This window comes from Haematobia irritans, chromosome 4, assembly GCF_050003625.1.
Source record: "Haematobia irritans isolate KBUSLIRL chromosome 4, ASM5000362v1, whole genome shotgun sequence".
In the NCBI taxonomy this organism is placed as follows: domain Eukaryota; kingdom Metazoa; phylum Arthropoda; class Insecta; order Diptera; family Muscidae; genus Haematobia; species Haematobia irritans.
In genome coordinates, this window is record NC_134400.1 from 219476138 (window position 1) to 219497295 (window position 21158).

A 21158-nucleotide genomic window follows, 5' to 3' on the forward strand; every position below is an offset into this window, starting at 1 on the left:
AACGGCCATGTAGATATAATTGTCATCAACACACAAACACTAGCTATCTACGCACAAGTAACACATACAGTCAAGCATGTAAAGGGTGATTCTTTTGAGGTTAGGATTTTCATGCATTAGTATTTGACAGATCACGTGGGATTTCAGACATGGTGTCAAAGAGAAAGATGCTCAGTATGCTTTGACATTTCATCATGAATAGACTTACTAACGAGCCACAACGTCGAATTTTCAGTGAATGGGCCCTAGAAAAGTTGGCAGAAAATCCGCTTTTTTATCGACAAATTTTGTTCAGCGATGAGGCTCATTTCTGGTTGAATGGCTACGTAAATAAGCAAAATTGCCGCATTTGGAGTGAAGAGCAACCAGAAGCCGTTCAAGAACTGCCCATGCATCCCGAAAAATGCACTGTTTGGTGTGGTTTGTACGCTGGTGGAATCATTGGACCGTATTTTTTCAAAGATGCTGTTGGACGCAACGTTACGGTGAATGGCGATCGCTATCGTTCGATGCTAACAAACTTTTTGTTGCCAAAAATGGAAGAACTGAACTTGGTTGACATGTGGTTTCAACAAGATGGCGCTACATGCCACACAGCTCGCGATTCTATGGCCATTTTGAGGGAAAACTTCGGAGAACAATTCATCTCAAGAAATGGACCGGTAAGTTGGCCACCAAGATCATGCGATTTGACGCCTTTAGACTATTTTTTGTGGGGCTACGTCAAGTCTAAAGTCTACAGAAATAAGCCAGCAACTATTCCAGCTTTGGAAGACAACATTTCCGAAGAAATTCGGGCTATTCCGGCCGAAATGCTCGAAAAAGTTGCCCAAAATTGGACTTTCCGAATGGACCACCTAAGACGCAGCCGCGGTCAACATTTAAATGAAATTATCTTCAAAAAGTAAATGTCATGGACCAATCTAACGTTTCAAATAAAGAACCGATGAGATTTTGCAAATTTTATGCGTTTTTTTTTAAAAAAAAGTTATCAAGCTCTTAACAAATCACCCTTTATATTTATAGACCAGTGTTTAATGCACACACAAGAGCATTTAATAAAACTTCGTTTAAACAAAGCAAACAACTTTAGTTGTAAACGTCTGATGCTCACTTTCTTACAAACCATGTACAAAATACAACTTTTGTGTAGAACAAACACAGAATATTTTACATATATTTCGGACATTTTCGGGTCAATTTAGGATGTGCGGCTTTGCATAGTACTATATTTTTACCACAAAACATTAAAATGTATCACATTTACGGTATAAAAAGCCATTTATTCTTCAAGGTGAGTACTATGTTCGTATTTTTCACCAAAACACTAAATTAAAAGTACAAAAATCTCTATGAAGACGATTATATTTATAAAAAGTCTTGCGAAATAATGAATGGAAAAGATCTAAGGAATTGATTGTGAACTATTTTGTATTTATAATTTAATTAAATTAAAAAAAGTAACCGTGAAAATAAGCGGGTTTTCAGCTTGAAAACTGAACATAGTACTCAGCTTCAGATATAAACAAAATCGACTGTGTATTTGGAATAAAAAGGTATTTATTTACGGCAAAATAAAAATGGCAACAAAAAAATTTTATTGTTAATAAATGTTTGCACTTTTAGAAAAGGCACAATAAACTGTAACAAAAAGACAATATTTGCGGCGCACGTTTTCTAAACGTTTTATTTTTCTGCGTGTAACAACAATCTGTAAACTAGATCCTGTTTATGTGTATTTTTTTATTATTATTATTATTATTCATATATACAATTACAAAATAAAATTCAAGGAGCCACCGTGGTGCAATGGTTAGCATGCCCGCCTTGCATGCACAAGGTCGTGGGTTCGATTCCTGCTACGACCGAACACCAAAAAGTTTTTCAGCGGTGGATTATCCCACCTCAGTAATGCTGGTGACATTTCTGAGGGTTTCAAAAGCTTCTCTAAGTGGTTTCACTGCAATGTGGAACGCCGTTCGGACTCGGCTATAAAAAGGAGGTCCCTTGTCATTGAGCTTAACATGGAATCGGGCAGCACTCAGTGATAAGAGAGAAGTTCACCAATGTGGTATCACAATGGACTGAATAGTCTAAGTGAGCCTGATACATCGGGCTGCCACATAACCTAACCTAACCTAAGGCCTCTGCGCCAAAAAAGGCTTAAAAGAAGCAAACTGGCAACAAGTTGACTGCATATAAATGTAAAGTATATACCAAAATATAAATTTTTAATTCATATAAATACAAGAATAAATTCTAAAATAATACATATTATAAATATATATTATAATTTAAATTTAAAAAATACTACTTGTCTATATACACTTAAAATGTAAGGAGCATCTCTACATTTTGGATTAGAAAGTCTTTTAACTCACTCTTAAATCGTGATATACAATTAATGTTTTTCATATTCGATGGCAATAAGTTGTATTCGATTATACGCTGTTTTGTCATCTCAAGGCGACATCTAACAGTATTAAGATCCATTGCTTGTCTTGTCATACGATGGGTGTGCGCTAGGTTGGAACCAAATTGTAATGTATGTTTTCCTATACCTCTAACACATTTAAAAACATAAGTATTAATTTGTTGCTTGTACAAACCTCTCACGGGAAGGATACCACTTGCAAAGTTCCTAAATAAATCCCGAGTACGATATCGACGAGGAAGGTTGAAAACTATCTTAAGTGCTCTATTCTGTGCAGATTGAAGAGATCTTATTAGGGAACAACATTTACTAGCATATACTCCCGGCAGGTATGTCAGGTGAGAATGAATAAGGGATTGGTTAAGCATCATTTTCTGCTCCACATTGAGCTTATTTCTCATCCTATTCAATATTCCTATTGCAGATGATAAAGTTGACTTTAAGTGCGTTATATGCGTATCCCATGACAAGTTCCTACTAATGTACATCCCAAGATATTTTACAGCAACACATTCCTTAATAATGTCTCCATCAATATGTACACTCAAAGTAGTATCCTCTCTGGATACATGTGGTCTAAATCGTATCAGTTTTGTCTTCCTCCCGTTCAACTTAAGTCTGTTGACCCTCAAAAACTCCGACAAGATCGATGCATCATATTCAATATGTGTTTGTAAAACTTCCGAATGATTATAACAATATAATAGACATATGTGGTCCGCATATAAAAATAGTTTTCCCCTAAAGGGGATATTTGACAGATCATTAATATATAATTTAATGGTCTATATTTATAAAAGCTTACATAATATCGGACATCACACCATACAGTTTGTGAGAAATCAGCTTTCGGTGAATACCCGTAATAGAAATAATTTAAAAATAGCTGATTGTCAATCTGAAACCACAAAACAACGTATTGATCATGTAGGTACGCAGCAATATAATTTGCTGCCCTTGTATATTAAAGAAATTGAACATCTATCTTTGTTTAAAATTACTTTAAAGAAGTATTTATTAGAACGAATTGAAGAGCTTCTGGTTTAATGTATGTGGAGTTTGTAAAATATTATTAATTATTGTAATTACATAAAATGGAATTTAATTAATAATATGTATATCTTTATTAAATTGTAAATATATACTTTCTGATCAGTCTCTAAAATGCCTAATGGCGCAGAGACGAAATGTATTAATGTTTTGTAATTTGCACAATAAAGAAAATAAAAAGAAAAAAAATAACAACGGCCCAAGAACGCTGCCTTGCGGGACACCTGACAAAACGGGCAATTTATCACTTTCAAATTCACCGATTGAAACGTACTGCCATCTATTCTGTAAATAATTCTCAAATAATTCCAATGTTGCTGGAGAAAATCCCAATAAACCTAATTTCGTTATCAATATAGAATTATCGACAAGGTCAAATGCCTTTGTAAGGTCATAAAACACTCCCGCTACTCCTTTATAGCCATTGTCAAACCCATGGCAAATTGAGTCAATTACATTAAGAACAGCCTCTTCTGTTCATGTAGCCTTCATAAATCCATATTGACTCTCAGACAATATGCATTTCTCATCTACATAATCCAACAGTTGTCCAACAATTATTTTTTCCAATATCTTATCAACAAGAGACAAGGTAGTTATCGGACGATAATTCTCAATTGAACTAAGCAGTTTACTTTAGGAATTGGTGTTATCTTCTGCAACTTAAGAATTTCAGGATAAACCGAATTCTGCAGTATCATGTTAAAAAGCATCGTTATTATCTGCACGACTGAATATTTCCTAGTTAATAACATCTTCTTAGTCACCTTGTCAAAACCTGGTGCCTTATTAATATGCAGATTGTCTAATATATTCTCTACTTGATCCGAATCCACAGGTTCTAATACAAAGCTACCATTAGGTGTTAAATACGTTTATGTCATCAAAAAGCACAAATTTAAGTCTATTCTAATTCTTTTACGGTAAATTTCATTGGGTTATCAATGATTTCTACTTTTTTAACGCACCTACAAATGCTTGGGCAACTAATTTATTATTATTATTTTTTTTTAATAAAATACTAAGTAATTGCAGCTATTGAACTGGAATGGGGAATATTAATATTATGATGGATTGATTTTTCCCACAAGTTTTTTTTACTACGCTCACATTGGGCTAAAAACAGCTGTCCTGATTTGACCCACCTCCACCTCAATATCAATAACGACATTTGTATGTATGTGGTGGGTGTGTATTGCCCGCATACGTACAATTTCATTTTTCTGTATGCAACATTTGTAGTAATAACGCGACGTGACACTGTCAGTGACAGGACAACGTCAGATCTACTGTATGAATGACATGAGTGAAATTTGTAAAACTCGTGAATTTGAAAACATTTCTTTTTGTTACAACTTGGATTGTAAATGGAAACTTTTTATTGATATTGCTACAATAAGAATAGACTTAAATTGAATTTAATATTGTTGCACTTTTCACTTGCTCAATTGCTATGTCATATAGTCCAAGGTTTATTAAAAATCTCTTCTTTAGAAGTGCTTCAAACAATGAAATGAGTTTGCTATAATCTAATCAAGCGATTTAACAACGTTTTCTATTTACTATAACTGCAAAAATATTTGGCAATTGTGAGGTCATTTTGGAGAATAGCATTTTGCAAGGTCAAAAAAATGCATATTGCAATTTAACTGTAAGGGGGCGATAATAGTTTCTATAATATCTCTGAAGTAAGTCACTTTTATTAATTTAAATCACTTAAGTTCTTAGCATTAGTAAATCTAACCATCATTTATTTGCAGGGTGATTATAAGTTATATGATGACAAAAGTACACAAAAATAACCATAATATTTTCCATTCTCCTTCATTGCTGTTTAAAATTAAATTCTTGCACGAATATCGTTAAATCTTTCAATGTGTTTATTTTTCTGGGGAAAATCACTTTTTGTGTGTGCATATGACTTAATATTTCATTATATGGGAAAGCTTGGGCAAATCTCTGAAGGCCAAATCTCTTCAATAAACAATTTTTGTTTCTTATACCTATAAGTATTTCCTGTTGTCTTCTTCATGCAGCAAAGGTGTTAATATCCGGGGTTTTACACTTTTATGGCAAAGAAATCATCAGAGATTACTTTTTCAGCGCCTTAAAGTAGGCATCACATAATTGAAATTGTCCTAAGATATGTCACCATTTTCCCCAGCACAAAAAAAGAAGCGCCAAGTATACTTCAAGGATTGCAAATATTTGAGAACATTTGAAGGATGTAATGTCGTAACAAAATCATCTCAACCATTTTAATATTTAAAGATTTTGCTTTTTTTTCTTCATTTCTTGGGCCTGTAAGCAACCTGTCCGCGCTCCTCGATCTGTTATGACAGTACTTTTGTACCTCATAACATTTAATATTTAAAGTAAATCTCCTTTCACCAGAACAAAGGCTTAAAGCAAAGTGAGAAAACCGAATATAGGGTTTATGAGGGCAAAAATGTAGGGAAAAAAATCACGCTCCACAAAGAAATCTGTCATTACAGTTTATATGGAGGCGCATAATTCTTGTGGTGTTTATCTTGGCATTGGTAATGTTTGCGGTTGATCCTTTGGAGAGATTCATTTGGTGGCATATGTGTGTATTATATGCACACTCGCTTGCTACGTGCCACATTTCTAAGCCTTAACAACAAATATAGCATTCAGGGTCGTTCGAATCCATATGTCGCATCTCCGCTTTCGCTTTTTTTTTTTTGTTTGAAGAGATATGAGAGCGGGTGTATCCCAGTGTAATAATACACAAGCAGAAGAATGCGATTGAATTTACATTGAATTCCCAAACGATGCTTTTAGTGATGAAGCCCTTTCAATAAATTGGGTGCATATAACAAACAACTAATGCATAGGAAAAAAAAGTAAACTGCTTTATGAGGAAATTAACTATCTCGTGCACAAATTCAACCACGTTGAATTTTTTTGAGATTTCCACACTCAAAAAAAAGTTTACTAGGATCCAAATATTTTGATGTTCCCTTAAGGATTTTGGTATTGATTCCGAGCCAAAGATGCGGCTTCTTTAAAATAAAGAAATTTTTTAGCGACCTATCTGGCTTTAAATCTAGGACCAATAACATTAAAATTAAGATACAGATCTCATTTATCAAATTTTCATTCTCTTTTCGCGGTTTATTAATAAAGGTACTGTCGTACAAACAAAAGCCAGTTTAAAAATCCAAATTATAACGGATACTTAAAAGTACAAAAATGTTTTCTTAATTCCAAAAAAAACTTTAAACCAAAGACGCTAAATCCTCAAAATAAGTCTTAGCCTATATTTGAAGCGTTTTTATCTTAAATCTAAAGTTTCAATATTTCATTTAATTTAAGGACAATTTCTTTAAGTCAAAAATGTGTTTCTTTAATTTAAGGAAAATTAGCCTTAGTTCAAAGACATGTGCCTTTAACGGAGGGGTGCAAATTTACTAAATTTGTGTCCTAAATTTAATGAAAAAAATGTTTGAAGCAAAGATTATAAACTTTATTTTTATTAAAATTTCATTATTTTGTCCTCAATATTTTGTAAATTTCGCATCCTAAAATTTAAGTTGCATAATCTTTAAAATCACGTAAATATTTTTTTCAGTACATAATGCGTTGTTAAAATAACGAAATTTTACTAGCATGTCCCCATAGAAAAAATTATGAACGGTGTGCACGTTTCAAAATGATCCGCTCATGAAAATTAACACACATGTGGTGTCAAACCGAGAGCAGACGGTGTCAATCTGAAAACGATAAAATGACACCATGTGTTGTCAAAAAAACAACCAGCCTCATGATCTGAAAACGTAATGGTTACGATTTTATAATCAGACATCCACGATTTCACCAATACACATCGGGAAAGTTGTTTTTATATTATTGTAATTTTTTGTAAGCATTTGTAAATTTGCATTACAAATTGATCATTTATACACTGAAAGAAATATTGTCGTGAGGCTAAAGATTTCATGTCCTTAAAATACGAATGCAAATTTTGCTTAGCACATAAAAAATATAAAATTGTTTTCCTTGTCCAAAAGTCGATAAACTTTTCAATGCAGTTGTGTTGTCCTTATAATTATGTGATTTTACTTAAAAATTGGTATCATAACATGAAAATAAATTTTTTTGGGGTAATAATTCAGAAAAGTTCGTTAAAATTAATAAAAGTGTCTTTAAATTTGTTGTCTTTTTGCATCTTGACTACAAAGCAAAAACTCGTTGAAGAATAGGGCATGTTTTTCAACCCTTTACTTTAAAGACGTTTTTTACTTGAAACATAGCATAACTTCGAGCCTGAATTTGTAAAATAAACTTGTAGTTAACTCGTTTTTAAAGGATAGCATATGACGAAAAAAAAACTGAAAAAAAAACGAAAAAAATTAAAAAATAATTGTGTCTTAAAAGTATCTTGTATTCTTGTATTCTCTGCTTCTTTGGCTCGGAATGAATACCAAAATTGTTAAAGTAAAGACAAAATCTTTGGAACAGCGTATGCTTTTTTTTCAGTGTACATCTAAATTTCTTTTTGCCCCATACGCGTTAACAGTTAACAGCATCGGAGTTGCCACAACAACGTCTAATCATTATTTTAAGAAATTTTAACTCCAAATTTCTCCTTCAAAAATTAATGTTTCTTAACTGAGAAAAAAGTATAGACATATTTGTATCATGTTGCGATTATACCCAAAGAAAGAAATCTATTCCTCCAGAACGAAATTTTAGACAAAAGAAATTCTTCTTTGTGATAAAGTATTTTCTTTACAAAAACTTTAACCCCAAAAGAAAACTTGATTCCTTAGGAAAGAAAACTCTTCTTTCAGTGTAGTAAAATAATTTAGGTAAAATTCTAAAATGAACCTAAATTTTCTTTAATGCCCGTGTACATTGGACTAGATGGGAAGCCACTGTGGTTCAATCCCAGTAACACCAATAATTTTTTCCGCCAAGGCAATTCTGGTGACATTTCTGAGTGTTTCAAAGTTTCTCTAAGTGGTTTCACCATAATGTGAAACTCCGTTCGAACGCGACTATAATAAGCACTCATTAAAAAATACCACTTGTGCCACTGCAAAAATAATTGTCCTGAGGCCAAAGATTTCATTACTTTAAAATACGAATGCGAATTTTGCTTAGTATCGAAGACACTTTTCTTTGATATAACGTTTTTTTTTTCTCCAAAGTCGACACGCTTTTCAATGAAGTCGTTTGGTTCTTACTGTTAAGTGATTCGACTTAAAATTGGTTATCTTAACATGAAAGAAAATTTCGATTTTCTTAGGTTAACTTGGCTTTAATACTTCTGAAAAAATCTTTAAAATTAATGAAATAGTCTTTAAATTTGTTGTCTTTTTTGGCTACAAAGCTAAAAAAAAAACGTTTAAAAATAGGAGATGTTTTCAACACTTTATTTGGAGAACTTTTTAATTGAAACATAGCATAATTTTTACTTGTAGTCGAGTCTGAATTTTTATACCCTCCACCATAGGATGGGGGGTATATTAACTTTGTCATTCCGTTTGTAACACATTGAAATATTGCTCTAAGACCCCATAAAGTATATAAAGGGTGATTCTTTTGAGGTTAGGATTTTCATGCATTAGTATTTGACAGATCACGTGGGATTTCAGACATGGTGTCAAAGAGAAAGATGCTCAGTATGCTTTGACATTTCATCATGAATAGACTTACTAACGAGCAACGCTTGCAAATCATTGAATTTTATTACCCAAAACAGTGGCAGAAAATCCGCTTTTTTATCGACAAATTTTGTTCAGCGATGAGGCTCATTTCTGGTTGAATGGCTACGTAAATAAGCAAAATTGCCGCATTTGGAGTGAAGAGCAACCAGAAGCCGTTCAAGAACTGCCCATGCATCCCGAAAAATGCACTGTTTGGTGTGGTTTGTACGCTGGTGGAATCATTGGACCGTATTTTTTCAAAGATGCTGTTGGACGCAACGTTACGGTGAATGGCGATCGCTATCGTTCGATGCTAACAAACTTTTTGTTGCCAAAAATGGAAGAACTGAACTTGGTTGACATGTGGTTTCAACAAGATGGCGCTACATGCCACACAGTTCGCGATTCTATGGCCATTTTGAGGGAAAACTTCGGAGAACAATTCATCTCAAGAAATGGACCGGTAAGTTGGCCACCAAGATCATGCGATTTGACGCCTTTAGACTATTTTTTGTGGGGCTACGTCAAGTCTAAAGTCTACAGAAATAAGCCAGCAACTATTCCAGCTTTGGAAGACAACATTTCCGAAGAAATTCGGGCTATTCCGGCCGAAATGCTCGAAAAAGTTGCCCAAAATTGGACTTTCCGAATGGACCACCTAAGACGCAGCCGCGGTCAACATTTAAATGAAATTATCTTCAAAAAGTAAATGTCATGGACCAATCTAACGTTTCAAATAAAGAACCGATGAGATTTTGCAAATTTTATGCGTTTTTTTTTTAAAAAAAAGTTATCAAGCTCTTAACAAATCACCCTTTATATTCTGGGTCGTGGTGAAATTCTGAGTCGATCTGAGCATGTCCGTCCGTCCGTCTGTTGAAATCACGCTAACTTCCGAACGAAACAAGCTATCGACTTGAAACTTGGCACAAGTAGTTGTTATTGATGTAGGTCGGATGGTATTGCAAATGGGCCATATCGGTCCACTTTTACGTATAGCCCCCATATAAACGGACCCCCAAATTTGGCTTGCAGACCCTCTAAGAGAAGCAAATTTCATCCGATCCGGCTGAAATTTGGTACATGGTGTTAGTATTAGGTCTCTAACAACCATGCAAAAAGTGGTCCACATCGGTCCATAATTATATATAGCCCCCATATAAACCGATCTCCCGATTTGGCTTGCGATTGCTCTAAGAGAAGCAAATTTCATCCGATCCGGCTGAAATTTGGTACATTGTGTTAGTATACGGTCTTTAACAACCATACAAAAATTGGTCCATATCGGTCCATAATTATAAATAGTCCCCATATAAACCGATCCTATCCGGCTGAAATATGGTACATGGTGTTAGTATATGGTCTCTAACAACCATGCCAACCATAATTATATATAGCCCCCATATAAACCGATCGCCAAATTTGACCTCCGGAGCCTCTTGGAAGACCAAAATTCATCTGATTCAGTTGATATTTGGTACGTGGTGTTAATATATGGCCTCAAACACCCATGCAAAAATTGGTCAAAATCGGTCCATAATTATGTATAGCCCCCATATAAACCGATCCCCAGATTTGACCTACGGAGCCCCTAGGAAGAGCAAAATTCATCGGATTCGGTTGGAATTTGATACGTGATGTTTCTATATGGTATCCAACAACCATGCATGAATTGGTTCATATCAGTCCATATTAAATATAGACCCCATATAAACCGATCCCCAGATTTGACCTCCGGTGCCTTGTGGAGAAGCAAAATTCATCCGATCTGGTTGAAATTTGGTACGTGGTGGTAGTATATGATATTTAACAACCATGCCAAAAATGGTCCATATCAGTCCATAATCATATATAGCCCCCCATATAAACCGATCCCTAGATTGGTTTTTGGTCCATATCAAGTTCATAATTGTATATAGCCCCCATATAAGCGACCCCCATATTTCAATTCTGGTTCCCTACGTACCGTGCAAAAGTCCATATCCATTCGTAACTATTTGTAGACTTACATACCTTTTTGTCTAATCAATACCACGTGTGGACTAACTCACAATTTAGAAAACGATTTAAGATACCACAACCCAAGTAATTCGATTGTGTATAACAGTCTTTCGTAGACGTTTCTACGCAATCCATGGTGGAGGGTACATAAGATTCGGCCTGGCCGAACTTACGGCCGTTTATACTTGTTAAATTTAAGTAGTCGTTAACACGTTTTTAATGGGCTTTGATAGTACGTGAAGAAAAAAACTGAAAAATTTTATTAATTGTATGTTTCCTAGTTTCAGGTACGCAAAACTCAATTTAAAAGAGAATTGTGTCTTAAATGTCTGCTTACTTCTATTCTCCGTTTCTTTGGCTTGGAATCAATACCAAAATCATTAGTGTTCAAAACAAATATGCTTTGAACATGGGATCTCTGAGGGGTTCTAATCAAAACAAATGCATATGGAACAAATACGTCCTATGTAACTAAATATCAATAATCTCCAGCATAGTGTTTATATTTACTTTCTCTTTCCACTTGTGAAGATAAGACAGCTAGAAGAATGATAACAGATTATTGTTGTCTTGTTCTAGATTAGGTTAAAATTTTCAATATTCTAGATATGAGTTTATATTCAATAAAGAAATTAGTATTCACTTGGAACTCAACGAGAAAAGATTGATTTGGGATTTCAAATGGAGCTCACTGCAATTGTTGTCAATGACAATTAATTGTACAATTAGTATAAAGACAAAATCTTGGCATGTTTTTTTTTTCAGTGTGGTATCACAATGGACTGAATAGTCTAAGTGCGCCTATAATCACTGACTGCCCCGATTCCAAACCTAACATCCTATGGGAGTGGATAAAACAAAATTTACAATAATCACACTCCTTTAACCATTAAAGGACAATTTTTTGTTTACAAAAAAGTCTTTGTTTGTATTCCTAGACCCACGGTTATGTGTCGACAATTATTCTCTTTAACAGCTCCTATTCTATTCATAAGCATATTCATTATAATTTACTTAATCAACGCTTAATTCAAAAAAAAAAAAATCTTCAACATGTGTCACTTCATAAATACAAAGAAACTGAATTGCCTTTGCAGCTGATACCTGAAAATTAGCATTAATATCATTAAACAACACTAACAACGAAATGAAGTGCACAAATCGTCTTTCTCCATAATTTGTCACATCAATGGAGCTCATTTTTTATCACTGTCCATTGTATCCAGATGTATTCCTCCCTCACTCCCCCCATACCATTCGCTATATCAACAACTGTAAGACAAACACAAAGAGTATCCTCGCAAATATACTCCTAATTATGAAACATTTATCTTCTGTTCACTATTCACTTGCGCCTCGCCCATATACCAACACAGATCCTTTTTTTTGTTTTTGTCTTACATCTGCGATTTTCATCTTCAATGATATGGCCTTCGACGATGGTTTCGTCCTTATCAGGCCCCGGCCAGAAAATGAAGAAAAGAAAATGCTGTATAAATTATTTCAATATTTTACCAACGCCATCATCCGGAAACATGTATACTAACAACAACAAAAGCATGACCATGAGGAAGCAAATCGTAGTTGAGAAGACTTGGCCAAAAGAATGACCGAATTTTTCAAATGTGCCAATTATTCGTAAAATTTCGAGTGAATCGAAACCGAAAGAAAAATAAAATCTACTACAACAATACAAACGCTGATGAGAAATAGTCGAAGACAAACTACAGCAATCTTTGAACATGAGACGACTTCAACTCCTTACCAAGATCTACCACAAAAAAGCAATACAAGTAAATGATTAAATTCTCTGAGAAAACCGACTATGTTATCCAGTACATCATTCTATAGGCCAATGTTGCGTATATATGGCCAAGCTTGTTACATATTTTACAATGGTTGTGTAGGGTATATTGATACCAAATATCCTTGCTTTCTACTGAGACCACTGCTGAACAGTCTTTTGTTCGTAGCAACACCAAAATCAATACCAAGTTTTTTGGCCGCCACACCAAACGCAGAATATAAGGAAAACAATCAAATCAATTTTCAGGATGGCGCATCTGTAAAATTTGTTATATTAGTTTTTTTTTTTTATTTACAGTCATGAAATCTTTGGCCTCAGGACAATATTTTTTTTTGTAAATTTGGCGTTAGTCTAACTACGGATGTTTTTTTCTGTGTATGATATCATAATGACCTGAAACCGATGAAACAGACAGGAGTGGGATGTTAAACGATCGAAGAAATTTTATTTGAAAAAATTTAGTTGAACTTGAGGCCCTAATGTAGGCTTCATTAATATCACTTTTCATTTGTTATTTTCATAAAAAAAAGTCGCCACTTTTCTTTAATGTCATCAATTAATATCCATGTTACATTGTAAATATATATTTAATATTTACTTTTCTTTCAAATGTAATGGATTTTGAAATTTTGTAAAATTTCTAAGAGCACGCAGAGAAGAAACATGATTGCCACAATCATATTCGAAGAGCAAAATAATATGATAGCAGCTATTTTTGCGGCGACCATGTAACATTTTAACCTGCAACCATGTTGGCTCAGTGAACATGGTTCTAAGAAAAATACAATTGTCCTCATCTAAAATGTTATTATATTGATAAAAAGAATTTTGTTTCCATTAAAAGACAATGGTCACGAATGTTATGTTATTCGTCAAAAATGTTTTTCTTCTAGTTAAAAGAACATGGTCACAACCTAAAATGTTTTGATTTTAATGAAAAAACTTTTTTCGTCGTCGAAAAAAGGACGCCACTTGAGAAAAGAAAACACAAAATCAACTTTATTTATTTGTTTTTATTTATTTATAAACTAATTCATTGTTTATTTGTATTTATAATGTTGTGCAAGCAAACTTCACATATTTTTACACACTCTAGTGTGGTTCAATTTCAACAATAAGTAATCATTCCATATTTACTTCGTGCCCATCAAATGTACAAACGCAGACATCATGTAACTGCAAATAAAAATAAATTATACCATATATCAAAATGCAGAACAAAAACCAGGTATATTTTTTTCAATTACACTTTCCTTTTTTGTATTCACATAAAACCACGTGCCATTTCTGAATAAATAAATTAACACAAAACACAATAATTCCGTATTCTCCGTCCATTCCAAGAAACAATCAACACACGACTGACGCGCAAAATGAAAATCGTGTGTACCTGCTCAATGTTTTTATAAAATTCTTGTCGCTGCAAAAAAATTAAAAAATTAAATGGTCACGAAAACAATGTACATGGTCTTTATGGCCATGTAATGCTTGTAGACATGTCTATACGTAAACTATAAAAATACGTTTTTCTTTGCAAAAAAGTAAAAAAAATTGAATGGTCAGGTACATGATGTTCCTGACCATATAATGGTCTCAAATTCTATCATTTAAATAATAGAATATGTTTGCGGCATTTGAGAACCATTTAAATGCTTATTGCCAACATATATTTTTCTCCGCTCGAAAATTATTTTTACAAAGACAAAATACATGGTTTTCGCGACAATTAAATACTCTAAATAAGCATTAAATGGATGCGGCAACCATGTCCAAACATGTTTTTTCTGTGCGTGAGCTCTCGTCCTACCCACACTTTATCATTTTTAAGGGGTTTCCTGTAATCCACGAAAAATGGAGCTTTTCATCCTTGGTATTGTTGGCAGCTAGCTTAGAATATTTAACAGGAATGTCATCATTGCTGAAAAACAATTTCAATTATTTATTCATTAATGCTTCAACACACTTCTGAGATATGACAATGATTAGGCCAATCATCATTGACACAGATGCTAGGGCCCTCGTGGTTTGAAGTGGAACAGACCTAAATGAAGAATGTTGACTTTGAACGATGCTTCTTGATGAAAGCAACTTTGAAAAGGAGGTATTGATGTAACAAAAAAGAGGCGTAATCTCAGTTTACCTTTTTTTCTTTAGGCTAAAATTGACACAAGTGCAGAAGAATGGCTTTTTTTCTTTTTAAGGAAGTGTGTATATAAAAAAGCCGACAAAGATATAAAAACGGTATATAAAATGTTTAACACTTGCTTTATGTTGAGAGCTTTTTCGTCATGGTTTTTTTAGGAAAGGAAGATAAGGAAAGAGTTTACAAGCACTAAAGAGGTTTACTTTATATTTTTTCAACCATCACATAATTTATGCACGCTGGCATTTGATAAATTAGATTTTTTGAATGCCTTTAAAATCCTTTGTATACATTTTATGAGATAGAGCCTAAAAGTAGGCAATGCAAAGTATATTTGTTTTTCAGTACATATTTAAATTTGTCATTTTGTAAAATGGGGAAATCCAATTAATCTTTGACTCTTAACCCTCTAATGCCCATTTTTTCTGCTCTGTGATAAAATAGTCTAGGCTTACGATACAAAAGCAAGAGAACGAAACAAGCAAAATCAATATGGTAAAATCCAGTGTATTCTGCAAAGTCTCTTGTAGAGTTTTGACTAAGTTTTGTTCTTATTTTACCCATTTTTCTTGTCTTTAAGTGTGTTCTACTAAAACCGTCCCGTTTTATAGTAGACCGCCTTAAGGCGGGATTGGGCATTAGAGGGTTAAATACACAAGATCACCGATTCCTCCAAAATGGTAAAAAGAACATCTGCATACCACATTGTTTTTTTCAAAAAAAGAAAAAAATAGTGGTTGTTTCAAAAAAAGTCCAGTGCGCATTAAACTAAGTTTTTATTTACAAATAAACAATTTGATTTTAGTAGAGAATAGACAATAGAAATATTTTTACATTAATCATTTTTTTACCAACATTACTTCGTCTCTGGTACATATTATTTAACTTGTCAAATATTATGTACAGTTCCGATGCAGATTACTCAGAAGTACTACAAACGTTACGGAAAACATATTTTTAAAAATACCGTTATGATGTTTTAATTGCATCAAACTTGATTTCATAGAATTTGGTCAAACTGTAAAGACGTAAGAATTTTTTTCTGGTTGTATCTTAAAAGATACAGTGCGCATTTAAGAGTTAACGCAAATTACACTAGTTTACAAAATCTCTTTTATATAGAAACAAAATTTCCATGAACACACGCACACAGCATGGACACATTTGTTAAAATTATAAGAAATTATAAAGGGTGATACGGTCAAAATTTGGTCAAAGGGAAAACGCGTGTAAATCGGTGAAATCGTTTATTTAAAAAATCAAATTAAATTTCTTTTTCAAGTTCAATTAGTATAAAATTCAGGAAAAATATTCAGTTAGGCTTTCGCTTTTCCAAACCCGAATTGCCGGGCCTCACGCTTGACACCTGCCATCAGATTTTGTACAGCCACCTTGTCCACCTTCTTCGCCGCAGAAAGCCAGTTTGCCTTGAACTGATGCTCGTCCGTAGCAGTTTTTTTTTGTCTTCTTCAGGTTCCGCTTGACAATAACCTAGTATTTCTCAATTGAGCGAAGCTCTGGCGTGTTGGGAGGGTTATTGTCCTTGGGAACCACCTGCACGTTGTTGGCGGCGTACCACTGCATGGCCTTTTTACCGTAATGGCAAGATGCCAAATCCGGCCAAAACGGTACCGAACTACCGTGTTTCTTCAGGAAAGGCAGCAGACGTTTATTCATACACTCTTTCACATAAATTTCTTGGTTGACAGTCCCGGAAGCTATGAAAATGCTGCTTTTCAAGCCACAGGTACAGATGCCAAACCAGATATTTTTTTGCGAACTTTGACAGTTTTATGTGCTTGAAAATATCTGCTACCTTTCCCCTTCCTTTTGCCGTATAAAACTCCTGTCCCGGAAGCTGCTTGTAGTCGGCTTTGACGTAGGTTTCGTCGTCGATTACCACGCACTCAAACTTCGTCAGCATCGTCGTGTACAGCCTCCGGGATTGCGCTTTGGCCGTCGTATTTTGTTTATCATCGCGATTTGGAGTCACTACCTTCTTGTAAGTCGATAGTCCGGCTCGTTTTTTGGCTCGATGCACGGTTGTAGACGATACACCCAGCTTATTTGCGGCATCTCGGAGAGAAAGGTTAGGGTTTCGCTTGAAACTACCGGCAACTCTCTTTGTCGTCTCAGCGGCTTCGGTTTTCGATTTCCCCCCGATCCAGACTTCCTGGCTGTCGACAAACGTTCCCCAAACACTTTAATTACATTTGTAACGGTTGATTTGGCAACTTTTAGCGATTTTGCCAGCTTTGCGTGCGAGTAGCTCGGATTTTCGCGATGCGCGAGCAAAATTTTGATACGCTGCTCTTCTTGCTTGGACAGCATTTTGACACCTGAAGAGTGAATTCCAAAATCAAAAGAGGAGCAACATTCTACACACACACACCTTCAAAATGAGGGGTGTTCAGGTTTTTTAAATGCAAAATTGAAAGAAATACGTTATGTTTATATTGACCAAATTTTGACCGTATCACCCTTTAAGAGCTTCAATGTATCTCAAGAGATTGGCCATACTGCTTGAACTAGATTTACCTTTCATAAAAGTCGGTTTCCTCATTTTAACATTCACATCCTGCTAGCGCGTAAAACTCGATTTAAATTACTTTAACCCTTTGACTACCGATTTCCACTTAGGAGGACATTCGAAAACGACAACAATCTCTATTTCCCCACTTAGTTTCGATTTATTTCTCGATGTTATTTTAAAGTAGAGGCTTTAATCTAAATAAATATTTCCCACATTGGTGAGCACTAAAATTTTTTTTTATAAACTTATTCACCAGAAAACGAAAAGTTGAGACTATTTTTTTATAAACGATAAATTAAATTAAAGTAAAACTCGATTTAAATTACTTTAACCCTTTGACAACCGATTTCCACTTGGGAGGACATTCGAAAACGACAACAATCTCTATTTCCCCACTTAGTTTCGATTTATTTCTCGATGTTATTTTAAAGTAGAGGCTTTAATCTAAATAAATATTTCCCACATTGGTGAGCACTAAAATTTATTTTTATAAACTTATTCACCAGAAAACGAAAATTTGAGACTATTTTTTTACAGTATATTTCCGATAAATGGACATTCATGCAAAAACTGTAGCTGATATTTTTAAGGATTCTTTTTTGTATTTTTTCCCACACTTCGATAGATATGATAATAGGACAAATATAGCTTTGGTCACAACAAACTTAGCTCTTGTACTAATTGAGGTAGGTCCTCAAAATTAAAATTTTGTTTGGACCTGCTTTTTTAGTACATGTAAAAAAGAAGAAAAATCAAAGTTTTTAACATTTGGTTTATTTCGGTAGTTAAAGGGTTAAAATTCGATTTAAATCATATTACAATATACAATATTCAGTGATAATTTTAAATGAATTAAATTTGTTTAATATAAAAATTATTATTTTATTATTTTAAGATAATTAAATAAAATTGAATTAAAAATAAATAAATTTTGTGAACTAATGAAGGTATTTCCCACAGAAATCCCTTATTAATCGATTTAAAACATACAACTGCAAACTTATCGATTTACAGACATTTTTTTCTGTGTATAATATTTTTTTTTTCGAACAATTCTATACAATTAACTAATCTGCAGAAACACACTGTAGGAAAGTTTGTTAATATTTAATTGAAATGCATGATTGTGTTTGGTGACCCCTAAAAGTATGCAACAAACATACACTTTAATAGAGATACAAATATTAATAGAATAAAATATATATGACTATTTGGAATAATATATATATACGCATTATTAATAACAACATACAGCACTATATATTATATATAGATCTAAACTAAACTTATTATTTTGTATAGAATAACATTCTTTGTAAATCTTTGAATAGTAATACAATCAAATAATTACATTTTTGAGTATGGGTCTGATTTTGTTTTCTTTATCTTTGCTTTCAACAGTAGGCAACAAATGTTTAATATAAATCTACCATGCACCATGGAAAACAAGGAGAACACACGGCCATTTGTGATACGTGAAAATAGTAGTGATAGCAGCGATGATGATGCTTCACGCGTTCTCTATCGCGACGATGATACATCTCGCCAGGCGAAAATTGCACGCAAAGAGTCATTGTCACTGAAGCTGCAATTGCGTCCCGATAAACAGGATCTGATCAATCGCAATATCTTGCATCCAGTTAACGATAACGATGTCAAAGAATCCAAGGAAGCCATTGGAGCCCGTTTAATACGACGTCTGTCGATGAGACCGACAGCCGATGAATTGGTGGAACGTAACATATTGAAGAGTAAGTGAATTGCAATCCGAAGCCCAATAGATATTAATTAATTTGTCATTGTCATCATTCATTGTAGCACAAACACCCGCCGAAGAGAAAAAACAAAAAGAAGAAAAGAAATCATATTTATTGCGTAAATTAAGTTTTCGACCCACCGTCGAGGAGCTTAAGGAAAAGAAAATTATCCGTTTCAATGATTATATAGAAGTGACTCAGGCCCACGATTATGATCGTCGAGCTGATAAGCCATGGACAAGACTGACACCAAAGGATAAGGCTGCCATACGCAAAGAATTGAATGAATTTAAATCATCTGAGATGGCGGTACACGAGGGTAGTCGGCATTTAACCAGGTAAGAATCATACAAGGCTGAACAAGAAAGGTATTTTCGGGAGATTAGAAAAATACTGCTTCATTGACGGTCCAATGATTTCGTATCACCTGCTTCTGAAGCTATCATTCTGTGAAAAACCACGTACACAAACAGCGTTGAGTCATGAACTCAAAGATAGAATTCGTTAAGATATCAGGAAAATTATGCAAACATTTCATTAAAAGGATCTTTTTTGTAAAAAATTATTTAAATACCAGAGTAACACCTCTTATTGGAAACCCATTTACTGTCCCAAAATCAAATCGTATTATCTCATAACTGGACACGTCCCAGAGTTCCAGCAAAACTAAATTTTATATAACAAAATTAAATTTTCGATAATAAAACCTTAAAATTGTCCAAAGCCCATTATTATGTGGTCTATACTTTTCTTAAGGCCATATTCCTCTTCCACAAAATTTAGTCTATTTCTTATCAAAATGTATTCAAGTGAAAAATTACATTTTATATCCGTTTCCTGTTAACTGTTCTCCTTCATCTTCCATTTACACATACATACCCTGACATGAATATATACACACATACACGCGCTTACATTTGCCCTGCACTATGTCCGGGGCACAATGGAGTGAGTGACGTTTTAGTAATACCAGTGTGAACACATTTGTTTCCAATTTCAAAATTTGTTAGCCAAAAATACTCTTGGAAAATAAATGAAATGATAATACAAGGGCAAAAAGGACTAAGATTGATGTGAGCTGAAATGAAATTGCAATCAAATGGGCTGACTGACTGCCCATTTAAAAAAATGTTTCCGGAATTTTTTCAATTATTTATTTTAATTGGTTTTCTCAACATCACAATAACATCCATGTGTTGGAGATGGAGTTAATTAAACATTTGATATTTGTTGGGAAATTTTACAAATAATATTGCACTCGATTTAGATTTTGAATAAAAAATTTAAAAGTTTTTCATAAAAATAGAACATATATATCTATAAAACTCCTGACCAAACTAGAGTATATAATTCAAGCAAAATAGAGTATATAATTCATATTAATGACATACATTTAACTTAAAAGTAAATACTTTTCTGGAAAAGACAAGTGAAATAAAAAGCTAATCCAATTAAGACAAAGTAAGAGTCAAAAATGAATGGACAAAATAATAATTACATTTTCTAAATCGTGAAATATACAGGTCTACATATTTTTTATACCCTCCACCATAGGATGGGGGTATATTAACTTTGTCATTCCGTTTGTAACACATCGAAATATTGCTCTAAGACCCCATAAAGTATATATATTCTGGGTCGTGGTGAAATTCTGAGTCGATCTGAACATGTCCGTCCGTCCGTCCGTCCGTCCGTCCGTCTGTTGAAATCACGCTAACTTCCGAACGAAACAAGCTATCGACTTGAAACTTGGCACAA

General features: G+C 33.8%; 1 protein-coding gene across 6 annotated transcripts in view; it reads left to right on the forward strand.

The window, feature by feature from the left end:
- Positions 1 to 21158, forward strand: part of LOC142236606 (uncharacterized) — a 747498-nt gene that overhangs the window by 719189 nt on the left and 7151 nt on the right. For all 6 annotated transcript variants that reach the window (XM_075307833.1, XM_075307832.1, XM_075307834.1 and 3 more), the window contains 2 exons: positions 19045 to 19394; positions 19462 to 19738. In XM_075307833.1, the coding sequence (XP_075163948.1) occupies positions 19045 to 19394; positions 19462 to 19738 (627 nt within the window). The remainder of the gene's footprint in view (positions 1 to 19044; positions 19395 to 19461; positions 19739 to 21158) is intronic.